We start from the raw sequence: 13,129 nt of genomic DNA, 5'->3' as shown, positions 1-13,129 counted from the left end.
TTTTCCTTATTTAGCTGGTCTTGTGATGCGGCATTCTGTTGTAATAAACTTTCAATTCTGTCTATGTGTTTTTTTTTCCTCAATTTCCAACTCTTCCAATTTCCCTTCCACTATTGTTAATCTGGTTTCTAACTTAAATTTTTCTTCTTTTAGAATTTTATTTTCTTCTAGTAAGGCCGAACCTATTTTGGCAGCCATCTGCAATTTGTGGTCATCGTTATTTGACTCTTCTAATAAATTATTTTCAATTAGACTACATTCAAGTTCTTTAATGGAGCTATTTAATACCTCTGAGCTATTCATGCGTATTTGGGCGTGACAGTTATCCTTGATACAGGAGGTTTCCAGTGCGTGAGAGCCCAATAGGTGATTTGTGTTTTGTACTGGGTGAGACATGCTGCAGTTTTTGCACCTATATGATGAAATTTCTTCCTTTGAGAGTTTTTTTCAACTGTCCGTCCAAGATGTAAACACATCCACCGTGGAACCAGAGACCGCAGGGACCAGTACATTTAATGCTGGAGTATTTTACTCCAATACTACAGACACCACATGGATATTTTGGGTTGTTTGATTTGTCTTTTGGCATTTTGAGCAACTATTTAATTAATATTTATTATTATTTATTAATTTATTATTATTTATAATTTATATATTTATAATAGTGTTATTAAGACAAGGTAATAAAAACTAATAGTGTATGTATAGATATTAAATAAAACAAGAAAAGTAAAAAATTATTTCTGTTCAGAAAATATTAATTTTAAATAATTAGAGTCACAATAGTAGCTAGCAAAAATTAGTTGCCTTCACTGTGATTTGAACCAGGAATCTCAAGTTTATGAATCCAGCACTCTACTGCCTGAGCTATACTGCTCTTATCAGAGAGGCTGCAGATAAGATAACAAGGCTTGTCAGTTTGACAGTGCTGTTAGTTGCTAGCATGTTATTGGTAGCATGTTATCACTGGAATGTCCAAAACTGATTAAACGTATTTTACATTAGATGTATTTTGAAATGAATGTTTTCTTTAGGAGTAAGTTTATCACTTTATTATTATTAAAATCAAAATTAATTTACACTAAGGATAAAGTATATTCTTAATTTCCTACTAATACAGTAGTAGGCCTAAAATACTTGACTTTTGAGGTTATTTTTCCTTAAGATTAAAAATATGCTATTTAATAAATCAAATATAGCAGACAGTTACACCTATTATAAAAATCACTGTAGTCCACTACAAACTTCTGATCTCTACAGTTTGAAACTTTATCCTTGTTTATTTCACCATTAAATCACCAGTTAAAGACGACTGTACCCCCAAGTCACATACTCACATCAACAATCAACAATCGTATAGGTTGCTAACTACTCTCGTGTGTTTAGTGTTTGTAGAGACTTAGAGCTGTGAAATTAAGCGAATGTGTACGTGAGATGTGAGCTTCGTTTTGTATTAGTACCTACATATACAAAAGCTACAGACATGTGGTAGTTAAATATGTGTTGGTTGTCATATGTATTGGTAATAATTATGTAAATGTTGTTTCGACCAAGGTACTATGTGCAACATGTAGACCAACAGATTTAAACATTATTTTTTAATTTTATTTTAAGTAAACAAGCATAATTTTTTGAAGAAGTTTCATTTTATTTCAGATTATTTTATTAAAATGTCTAAAAAAACTATCAGGTGCTCAGAGACGAAAATTAACAAAAGACAGTGAATTAGCTCACAGTGCTCTTTTAAGTAAAGTACCCAAGTTGACAAAATTCTTCACAATAGCTGAGGGCACTACCCAACAACCTACTTCATCTTTACTCGCTACTTCAAATACTCAGGACTTCGACCATGAATGTGAACAAGACCTAATTTTAACTGAGGTAGAGGAGACTGCTGAAATACTGAAGGAGGAAACCAGTGACAAGCTTAAGAAGAGAACTGTTGAAATGTTAAACTACCAAAATAACAATTTTTCAAATGACCCGTCAACGTGGCCTGAAAATTTAACTGTCAGAGAGAGATGAAATCATAACAAGGGGTGCTCCGTCATTTAAAAAAAGTAATGATGACTATCCACTAAACAGTGAAAAGCGTCATTTTTCAAATGATTTTCAATATCGCCACGCAGAAAATGGCGAGAAAGTGAAAAGGCGGTGGTTAGTTTATTCTTGCTCTTCTGATTCAGTGTTCTGCTTTCCATGTCGTTTATTTGACAATAATCCACACTCAAGTTTTGGCAAAAAGCAAGGATTCAATAATTGGAAAAAATTTCATGAGCGAGCTTCATCTCACGAAACGTCATCTGAGCATTTTAAGTTTACCCAGCAATGGATTGAAGCTGAACGTAGAATCAACCAAAATGCAGCAATTGATACTGAGCTCATGGGCCAAATACAAAAAGAAGCCGAGAGATGGCAAAACATACTAAGAAGAATTATTGCTATTATTATTTACTTGGAGGATATAGAGATACAAAGCAAATTAGCTAATGCAAATAGGTGTCTTGGGGCGTGTACAAAACTCTTTACGTCAAGATTGTTGTCACAATGCTCCAAAATAAGAATTTATAAAACAATCATTCAACCAGTCCTAATGTATGGAAGTGAAACATGGACATTAACGAAGAAAAATGAGGGGCGGTTGATTGTTTTTGAGAATAAAGTTCTCCGAAAAATATTTGGACCAATATGTGATGAAGGGGTGTGGCGAATAAGAAAAAATAGAGAATTACGCAGTGTATACCAAGATCCTGATATTGTGGCTTTGGTGAAGGCAAAGAGAATTAGCTGGCTAGGACATGTACATCGGAGACAGGAGGGCACAAGGTTAAAAGAGGTCTACCAGGCGGTACCGGCAGGAAGGCGCCCTGTGGGTAGGCCAAAGATAAGATGGTGCGATCAAGTGGTCGAAGATGTGACCCGGTGTGGAGGGTCTGTGGATCTGGCGGAAGACAGGGTGGCGTGGAAGAGGCTCATAGACGAGGCAAAGAATCGACTGAGATTTGTTACGCCCCGGCAGTAAGTAAGTAAGTAAGTATTATTTACTTAGGAGAACACAACTTGGCTTTTCGTGAAAACTCAACAAAACTTTTTACAAAAAATAACGGAAACTTCCTTGGCCTTATCCAGTTACTAGGAGAGTTTGATCCGGTTATGATGGAACATTTAAGATGCATTGAAGAGAGTGAATATCGAGTTCAAATGTTAAGTGTCAATATTCAAAATTACTTGATAAACTGTCTGGCAAAGGAGGTGAAAAACAATATAATCGAGAAAATAAAGCTGTCACGGTACTTCTCAGTTATGTTGGATTGTACGCCAGACGTGTCATAAGGAACAAACATCTCTCACCATTCGCTATGTTCACAAAGAAGAGGAGATCGATGGTGAAATTGTTATTGAAGAAAGTTTTATAGGCTACACGATTACTGAGGAGTCAACAGGGGAAGCATTGACTCAATTGTTAACAGAAGAGGTAGAGTTATGTGGTTTGGACATGAGTAACTGCCGCGGGCAAGGGTACGACAATGGCGCAAACATGGCAGGAGCTAAAAAAGGGGTCCAATCACGAATATCCTCAGAATATCCTTTAGATGTATTTACACCCTGCGGATGCCACAGCCTCAACTTGGTTGTTGCAGATGGAGCCAGATCATCCGTCAAGTCTACTCTACTTTTTGGAATCCTTCAAAGGATTTACACTATTTTCGCATCATCTCCAAAACGTTGGTGCGTTGTCAGTGACCATGTTAAAGGTTTAACTTTGAAAAAGGTTTGTGAAACAAGATGGGAGGCTCGAATAAGTTCTGTATCTGCCGTTCGATACCAGTACAAAGACGTCCTTGACGCTCTTGTAGAACTGAGTGAAACTGTCAATGACCCTACAATCTCATCTGAAGCTAAGTCCTTCCAAATTCGCATTCATTTCTGGTTTGCCTTATTGTTTGGCACGATGTTTTGTTTGAGGTAAACTTGATAAGTAAAACCTTACAAGGTAAAAGCACTGATATTGCTTTAATATCAAATCTGCTGCAAAAAACTTTACAGTTCATAGATGATTTTCGTAAAGACGGTTTAAATGACTCAGTTTCAAAAGCCAAAGAGATTTGTAGTGAAATTGACGTGGAACCATTGTTTAAAGAAAAACGCCAAAGAACAAAAAATAAGCTTTTTGATTATGAAAGTAAAAGTGACTACAAAGCAACCCCAGAAGAAGAATTTAAAGAAACGTTTTCTACCCACTATTGGACATTATGCAGGCTTCCCTAAAAGAAAGGTTGATTCAGTTTTCAAACCACAACTCACGCAGAAGATTTGAAGGAATGTTGTCAGAAACCTATCGTTTGGGCAAACCTCTGACATAAGCGGAAAAGAACTTTATCAGGGACTCCTTCATGTCAAAACTATTGTGAATGAAGTAAGCCTAGCTAAGGCAACCCCATTACAAGTTTTAAAAGTGATTAAGAAGACAGGCAGAAAGGACCTATACACAAACTTATGGATTGCACTTCGAATCCTTCTAACTATTCCCATATCTGTTGCCAGTTGTGAAAGAAGCTTTAGTAAGCTTAAATTAATAAAAACCTACTTGCTTCAATGTCTCAGGAGAGACTGTCATCCCTTTCTATGCTGTCTATTGAAAATGAAGAATGTAAAAGGCTGAAGGTAGAAGATGTTATCAAGAAGTTTGCTAGTGCAAAGGCCAGGAAGATTTCTTTAAAAAAATAAAACTATCTCTGTCAAAGGTAAATAATAGTTATGACATTAAGATTGAAATAGTTATGCATTGTGTTTATATCTGTTACTACTATTAATAGCCCTAAAGTTCCACAAAAGTATTGTATGCCAAAGAGCCAAAGTAATAATTTCTTTAAATCTATGTATATAGGTCTATTCAATATTCTATTATCTATTCTAAAACATGTTTAAATGTACATATATAATATATTTGGTATTTTGTTACACACAGAAAACTGGAGTATTTATTTACATATAACAATTTCCAAAAATTCCTTATCACTTGGTATGGCTGTACTGACGAAATGTAATTTTTATGTGGGGGCCCCCAAGGCATGATTTGCCCCGGGCGCATTAAATACTGGGGACGGCCCTGAATACACATGACGTTGACAAAGCCTATGAGTTCTTTAGTAATGTGTTGTGTAGAACACTCAATGCAGCTTGTCCATATAAAAAAACAAGGGCAAAGAAGAAACAAAAGCATAGAAACTAACAAAGAATCTCATAGGTTAAACACTGACTATCTGAAGGCCTTGGAGAAACAAAATTTTCATGGAAGAGACGTAGATAAAGCTGAAACTGTTGCAAAAAAGGGCGTATGATCTACAGCTTAAGGAACTCAGAAAACAGGCTACATCACATTTCATTGAGCAATCTAGTAACAAGCAAAAAGTCCTATGGCAAGTGATAAATTATGAAAGATGCCGGGACAACAGGACTTCAGACTCCATAGAACTAGAAATTGATGGGAAACTCCAAACAGACCCACTACTTGTTGCAAACCACCTTAATCTCTATTTTACAACAGTAGCTGACAAAACATTAACAGAAATTGGACTCACACAAACAAGCAAACAACTCAACCAGCTACAGAATCATATACCTGATATATCGTTATGGCCTTGTAGCCTGAAAGAAACAGAAGAAGCCATTTCTAACCTCAAACAAAAGCCTTTGGCTGGGGTGGATGACATCTCATCAATCCTTTTGAAAGGCTGTTCAGAGGAACTTGTACCACCTCTGACATCTATTATCAACAAAACTTTCTCCCAAGGCATTTTTCCTAGAGCTCTAAAGTTGGCAAAAGTGTTTCCAAAACTAAAAAAGGATCTCCAACTGACATCAACAACTACAGACCTATATCTCTTCTCTCTACAGTTTCAAAAGTGATTGAAAAAGTAATGTTAAACCGGCTTGTAACACATTTGACCGACCACAATGTCCTAACCACCCAACAACATGGGTTTCTGAAAGGAAGGTCAACAATTTCAGCATTGATAGAACTCACTGAATTCATTATAGATCAGATGGAAGATGGAGCTGCTATGACTGGCCTTTTTCTGGATTTTACTAAAGCATTTGACTGCCTGGACCATAATATCCTCCTTCAAAAGATGAATAATATGGGAGTCAGAGGAAATGCAACCAATTGGTTTACAAGCTACCTGGAGGGAAGAACACAAATGGTAGAAATATCATATATCAAAAACAACACCTCATATCGTGTAACATCAACACCACTCCCTTTAAGTAGAGGCGTTCCTCAAGGATCTGTCTTGGGGCCAGTACTTTTTATTCTGCTCACCAACAATCTCCCAAACTATCTCTTAGCCAGGTACTCATGTATGCTGATGATACTATCCTCCTCATAGCAAATAAACAAGTACAAGAACTAGAAATAGCATCCTTTATCCCTCTAAATACAGCAAAACAATATTGTAATCAGAATGACTTAGTATTAAACGACCATAAGACTCAACAACTAAACTTTGGAAGAAGAACAGTAGAATTGACAAGACTCCCAGAAGTTGACCTTGATAATAAAGCTAAATACTTAGGAGTAACTATTGATGACAAACTCACCTGGACACCACATATTGATCAACTTTGTTCAAAACTTAACTCCTGCATCTAATGTCCTTAAAAGACTAAAGGCTACCAATACTCAGGAGATAACTAGAATTGCCTATTTCGCACTTTTTGAGGCTCATCTCCGATATGGCATAACAGTCTGGGGCAACTCCTCAGCAAAAAATGTGCAACATATCCTGGTAATTAAAAAAAAAGCAATTAGGATCTTAGCCAACCTCAATCCTCTTGACTCCTGCAGAAATACATTTAAAGAACTAAAGATACTCACATCAGTATCCCTCTACATCCAGGAAGTTATCCTTTACACTACTAATCAAAATCTAACAAGAACAGGACAGCTCCATTATTACAACACCAGGCATGGAAACAATTTCATTTTGCAGAACCACCGTCTCAGCCTATATGAAGAGAAGCCAAGCTACATGGGACCAAAATTGTTTAACTGCCTTCCTGACTACTTGAAGAAGATCTCCAGACAAAAAAATTTTAAGAGGAAACTTCAAGAATGGCTCCTGGAGTGGTCCTTTTACTCGATCAAAGAATTCACTGACTTAAAACAACAACATCAAAATTTGTAAAATTAAACACCACTTTTGTATATTTATATAAAATATGACTTTACTACCATGACGCCATTGTATTTCTCCATGAAATTACAAATAAAGAATTTTTGATTTGATTTGATAAAGAAATATCCAAATAGAGTTCAATTAAATTTGAGACTATAGAGTGATGAGGTAAAAACCCCTAATGTTTTCTTTTCTCTTAGTACAAGAAGCTTATAAAATTGCACCTAGTCCTATAAGGACTTTTGCACTGCTTCCAGAGTGACGGGATATTCTGGATGGGTAAGGTTGGGGGTAGGGGCCGCCTCCTGTCGAGATTCATGAGGAAAAGTTTAGAGCACTAATCTCCAGTCATGATCACAAATCAGATATGAATTTTCAAAATAGCTGTTTGGTTGAAAAGCGCCAAAAAAGTGTTTTTTCATTGTACATGGCATAAAAACTGAAAGTTATTGTTAGTAAGCAGTTTTTTATGTCAAAATACAGAAATAAAGAAGCAATATTGTAATATAACTCAAGTTAATCTTAGATCCCCATGCTGTGTGAGGGCTTTTCCAAAACCCCAACTCCCTGGTGGTCCGGACAGCCCCAGTGAAGATTTATGCGTGCACCACTGAACCATACTTGCGTGAGAAGGTGTCATACAATACTTTGACATGCTTCAAGCTGTGTACTGAATGAACCATACTTATGTGAGAAGCTATCATACAATACTTTGATATGCTTCGAGCTGTGTACTGCACAAACCATACTTATGTGAGAAGCTATCATACAATACTTTGATATGCTTCGAGCTGTGTACTGCACAAACCATACTTATGTGAGAAGCTATCATACAATACTTTGATATGCTTCGAGCTGTGTATTGCTGCACGAACCATACTTATGTGAGAAGGTGTCATACAATACTTTGACATGCTTCAAGCTGCGTACTGCATGAACCATACTTATGTGAGAAAGTGTCAAACAATACTTTGATATGCTTCGAGCTGTGTACTGGATGAACCATACTTATGTGAGAAGGTATCATAAAATACTTTGACATGCTTCAAGCTGTGTACTGCATGAACCATACTTATTTGAGAAGGTATCATACAATACTTTGATATGCTTCATGATTTATCTTACACGAACCATACTTATGTGAGAAGGTGTCATACAATACTTTGACATGCTTCAAGCTGCGTACTGCATGAACCATACTTATGTGAGAAAGTGTCAAACAATACTTTGATATGCTTCGAGCTGTGTACTGGATGAACCATACTTATGTGAGAAGGTATCATAAAATACTTTGACATGCTTCAAGCTGTGTACTGCATGAACCATACTTATTTGAGAAGGTATCATAAAATACTTTGACATGCTTCAAGCTGTGTACTGCATGAACCATACTTATGTGAGAAGGTGTCATACAATACTTTGACATGCTTCAAGCTGTGTACTTATTTGAGAAGGTATCATACAATACTTTGATATGCTTCATGATTTATCTTACACAAACCATACTTATGTGTAAACCATATATAAATAAAGGCAGCACAGAATGTGAGGAACAGCTTACAAGAGCAGAGACAGAGAGAAGTCCTAAACTGTCTCCCTCCAGGATGTCAGTCCCTGCGTTGTATACCAGGATGTCAGGGTGGAAGTTGGCTAGGCTCTCGTCTAAGTATCTGTAAATTACAGTAAGTATCAGTCTAAATAACAATTTAATCAAGTCTGTTTAAAACTGTAACTAGATAAAACCTGATTGAATTCAAATTTCTCTATAAAGCTTTGATACGGCACAGACCTTGTCATAAATTCACAAAGCTCTATTAATAATAACAGGTATAAATAATAACCGATATACTTAATTACGGTACTTTGGTAGGTAGTATTTAATAACTATTGTTAAAAATAACTAATTTGAAGATCACAGAAATAATAGCCAACAAAGTTTGAAAGCCTAATTAATATTAAAATTACAGCAAGACAAGAACAAGAACCATTAAAAATATGGTAACAACGAGCTAGCAGTATATTCAAATTCAAAACAATCTTTATTTACCATTTGCACATTACATTACAAAAATAAATATACAAATATAAACGGTGTCAATAGTATGAACTTAGATTTAAGAACTAAATACATAAGTTAATTTGCTAAAACAGTATGTATATAAACAAAAGTATAATTAATATTTAATCAATAATCTATAGTTTATTCCACACTGCTTTCAAAAAACTCACTAAATGAGTATAATGTTTTGTCAACAAAATATTCTTTTAATTTTAATCTGAACAATTTGACATTAGGAATGCTTTTGATATTTTCGGGGATACTATTGTAAAACTTTACTCCAGCAACTAATGGGTTTTTTCTCTTAAATTCTAATTTTAATTTTGGTACTGCCAACTGGTTTCGATTTCTAGTCAAGTAGCCATGTGATGATCCCAATACAGGAAGTCTATCCCTAGCTTTCCTAACAGCCACCACAATGTCTAATATGTACAAGCCATACACAGTAAGAATACCTAGAGTTTGAAAATGTTGCTTTGCCGATTCACGATCCTCCAGATTAATCATTATACGAATGGCTTGTTTCAGAATGTGAAGAATACTTTGTAAATTTTGATCACTTGTTGCACCATACAACACAATACCAAAAGATATATGGGAGTGTATATGGGCAAAATAAACCAATTTAAAAACATCCAACCTACAGAATTTTGATATGCTCCTTAAAGCATACAACCCAGAAGATAATTTATTTAGAACTGCATGTGTATGCTCATTCCAAGTTAAGTTTTTGTCTAAAAACCATTCCTAAAAATTTAGTACTGTCTAATTGATTAAGTTTTACTTGTCCAATTTCGATCTTTGGACTGTCTACACATTTATTTTGGCGAGTACTGAATAAGACAAAATTTGTCTTTTCAAGATTAAGTAACAAATTTTTGTTGGAGAAATAGTTTCTGACTGAGATCAAATCACTTCGTGTTTGATCTTCAATTACCTGCAAAGATTTGTTTGATATAATGAGATTAGAATCATCAGCATACAAGCACATTTTAGTTCCAGAATTTTTACAGTCTGCGGTAAGCCGTTAAGGTAGCATAAGAACAAGATTGGCCCAATAATAGATCCTTGTGGCACACCATGTAATATATTTTTTAACTTGGAATTAATACATATCAATTGATTAAATTTATTTTTAAATGATGTTTCGACATATTGTTTTATATCTTTAAGGTAGGATTGTAGCCAATTTAGTGGCATTCCAATAATACCCAAGTCCCTGAGGGTGCTTATTAGGTTGTTACGTGAAACACTATCAAAAGCCTTACACAGATCAATAAATATTCCCGCAGCATAGTCACCTCTATCAACTGCATCTGTAATTGACTCAATAAAGTCAATGCCAGCAGTTGTGACCGATTTACCTGGCCTGAACCCATGCTGTTCGCTTTCAAACAACTCATTGGTTTCAAGAAACTCCATCAATCTCATATACATTGCTCTTTCATATATTTTAGAAAAACTCGACAGAATAGCCAAGGGCCTGTAGTTATTAGGATCTGTGGTGTTCCCTTTCTTAAACACAGTTTTAACCTTAGAGATTTTTAACTTATCAGGAAATATACCGCTTATAAAGGATGAGTTAATCAGATGGATGAGTGGCCAAATCAGAAAATTTTTTGCATGTTTAATAATTGGCATTGGAACCTCATCGAAACCAGCCGAGTATTTATTTTTAAAAGACATAACAATTTTTTTCAATTTCTAATTCAGTTATTGGTTTGACTCGAAATTTCTGGAGGGTAGGTCTAACATTTTGATTATTATTTTTACCATGATTGATATTGGATACAAAATTTGAATTACTGACAATATTTCAAATCAAATCAAATCAAAATCTTTATTGTCTTTAGGCATATAGCAATCGACATGGTCATCATTTTATGTTACAAATCATAACTTGTCATAGTTAATGTTTATACTACTTAGGTAGGACTAACTAGTGTAAATTGATAATATAAAACATCATTTTTGCTATACCTAATTCTTGAATTAAAATAACATTGATAAATATCAAATAAAATCTTAAACTAAATAATAAACTAAAATAAATAGTCAATAAATAAAATAAATAAATCTTACATATATAACAAACTTACAAAACATTAATTTCAGAATTTGGCATGTTTAAAAATTCATCGATACTATAGAAGGGATGAGCAGCCAGCCATCTATGTAACTTACATTTAAAGAGACTAAAAGATAAATCTTTGGTTGAGAGTGGTAACTTATTATATAGTCTAATACACATTATAGTATGGCTAGATCTAATTTTTTCCAATCTTGTGAAGGGTACATCAAGACGATTACCATGCCTTGTAAATCTTTCATGGATTTCATTCCTTACATTATATGATAAAATATCTTTATGAATATATAACAACAAATAAAATATATAGAGATTAAAAACAGTTAAAATACCTAAATTAATAAAAAGTGGTTTACAATTAGTCAGGTAGTGAGACTTGGTAATTATTCGAACAGCCTTCTTCTGTATCACAAGGATATCTTTAAGGTTGCTGGAATTGCCCCAGAAAATCAAACCATAGCTTATTATGGACTGAAATAGACCATAGTAAACAGTAACAATATAATGTTTAGGAACACAACTCATAAGACGTCTTAATAGATAAATCACACGAGATAGCCTAGTTGATATTTGTTCAATGTGTTTTGCCCATGACAGCTTACAATCAATGTACACACCTAAAAACTTGACACAATTATCAAACTCAATATCATCTTTAACAGGCCTAAGACTAAACAGAACTGATTTAGTTTTGTCATTATTTAAAAGTAAGTTATTAGCTGAAAACCAATTTGAAGCTAGTTTGAAGCTATTTGGAATTACATATTCATCTACTATATTTATAAAGTGCTCATTAAATATATTACAGATTGTTCTTGGATCACTCTCTTCCTTACCATTAATAGATAACTTAATTTCATTATTTTTTTTACAAGTGGTTTTATTTCATTGTTAATAATTTTCCAAACAGCTTTGCAGGGGTTGTCAGACTTTGTTACTGTACTAATTACATATTTACTTTTAGTGTCAATGATATTTTTATAATACGGCTTTTTCTGTTCCTTTAACATATCCTTTAGATTAATATCTTTTGTGACCCTTAAAGTTTGGCTTAAGCAAATTAAGTCCTCTTTATCTTTTCTTAAATCCTCACTTACCCAATTAATCCTGCTACAATTCCTTATTCTAGTTTTAACTTTTGGGAAACATGAGTTAAAATAGTACATAAAAATGTCATAAAAAGTATTATACTTCTTATCAACTGGTGCCTGATAAAGATTTAACCATGTCTCAGATGCTAAATTTTTTAGGAATATTTTTTTATTTTTATCTGAAAACTGTTTATTTAATTGAGTAAAATAATTTTTATTATTGCTTTGATTTTGATATGAGATTTCTAAAAGTTGGGCATCATGATCTGAAAGCTCAGTGATAAGGCCAGAGATTGACAGTTGGTGCTTTGGTATATTAGTAAAAATATGGTCAATAGAGCTTTCACAATCAAATGCAACCCTTGTGGCAAAGTTAACCATAGAAAACATATTATGTTGAGTTAACACATTACCAAACATATCTGAAGCCCTAGATTTGTTCAAACAGTCAATATTTATGTCCCCTGCACACACAATGTATTTAAATTTTTTACTTAAAACAACCAAAACTACACTAAACTACAGATAATCCATCTATTTTACATTGAGCCAAACAGCATTCAAATTCTTTATCAATCACCAATTCATTAATTTCAATCTTTTTTAGATTAAAATTTGTTTGACACATAATTAAGACTCCGCCATCTCTAAATTGCTTTCTACAGTACCAAGATTTAACACAGTAGTAATTTATTTTTGTATTATTTAT

The 13,129-nt window shown here is 34.1% G+C and overlaps 1 protein-coding gene across 1 annotated transcript in view; it reads right to left on the bottom strand.

Moving 5' to 3' along the window:
* The window catches only part of LOC124358538 (histone deacetylase 11-like), a 48,561-nt gene that overhangs the window by 13,254 nt on the left and 22,178 nt on the right, over positions 1 to 13,129 (bottom strand). The window contains exon 5 of the mRNA XM_046810836.1: positions 8,743 to 8,851. Within this exon, the coding sequence (XP_046666792.1) occupies positions 8,743 to 8,851 (109 nt within the window). The remainder of the gene's footprint in view (positions 1 to 8,742; positions 8,852 to 13,129) is intronic.

Source organism: Homalodisca vitripennis, chromosome 3, assembly GCF_021130785.1.
Source record: "Homalodisca vitripennis isolate AUS2020 chromosome 3, UT_GWSS_2.1, whole genome shotgun sequence".
NCBI classification, from domain to species: Eukaryota; Metazoa; Arthropoda; class Insecta; order Hemiptera; family Cicadellidae; genus Homalodisca; species Homalodisca vitripennis.
The sequence above is the reverse complement of the archived record's forward strand: the minus strand, read 5'-3'. Positions and strand labels throughout refer to the sequence as shown.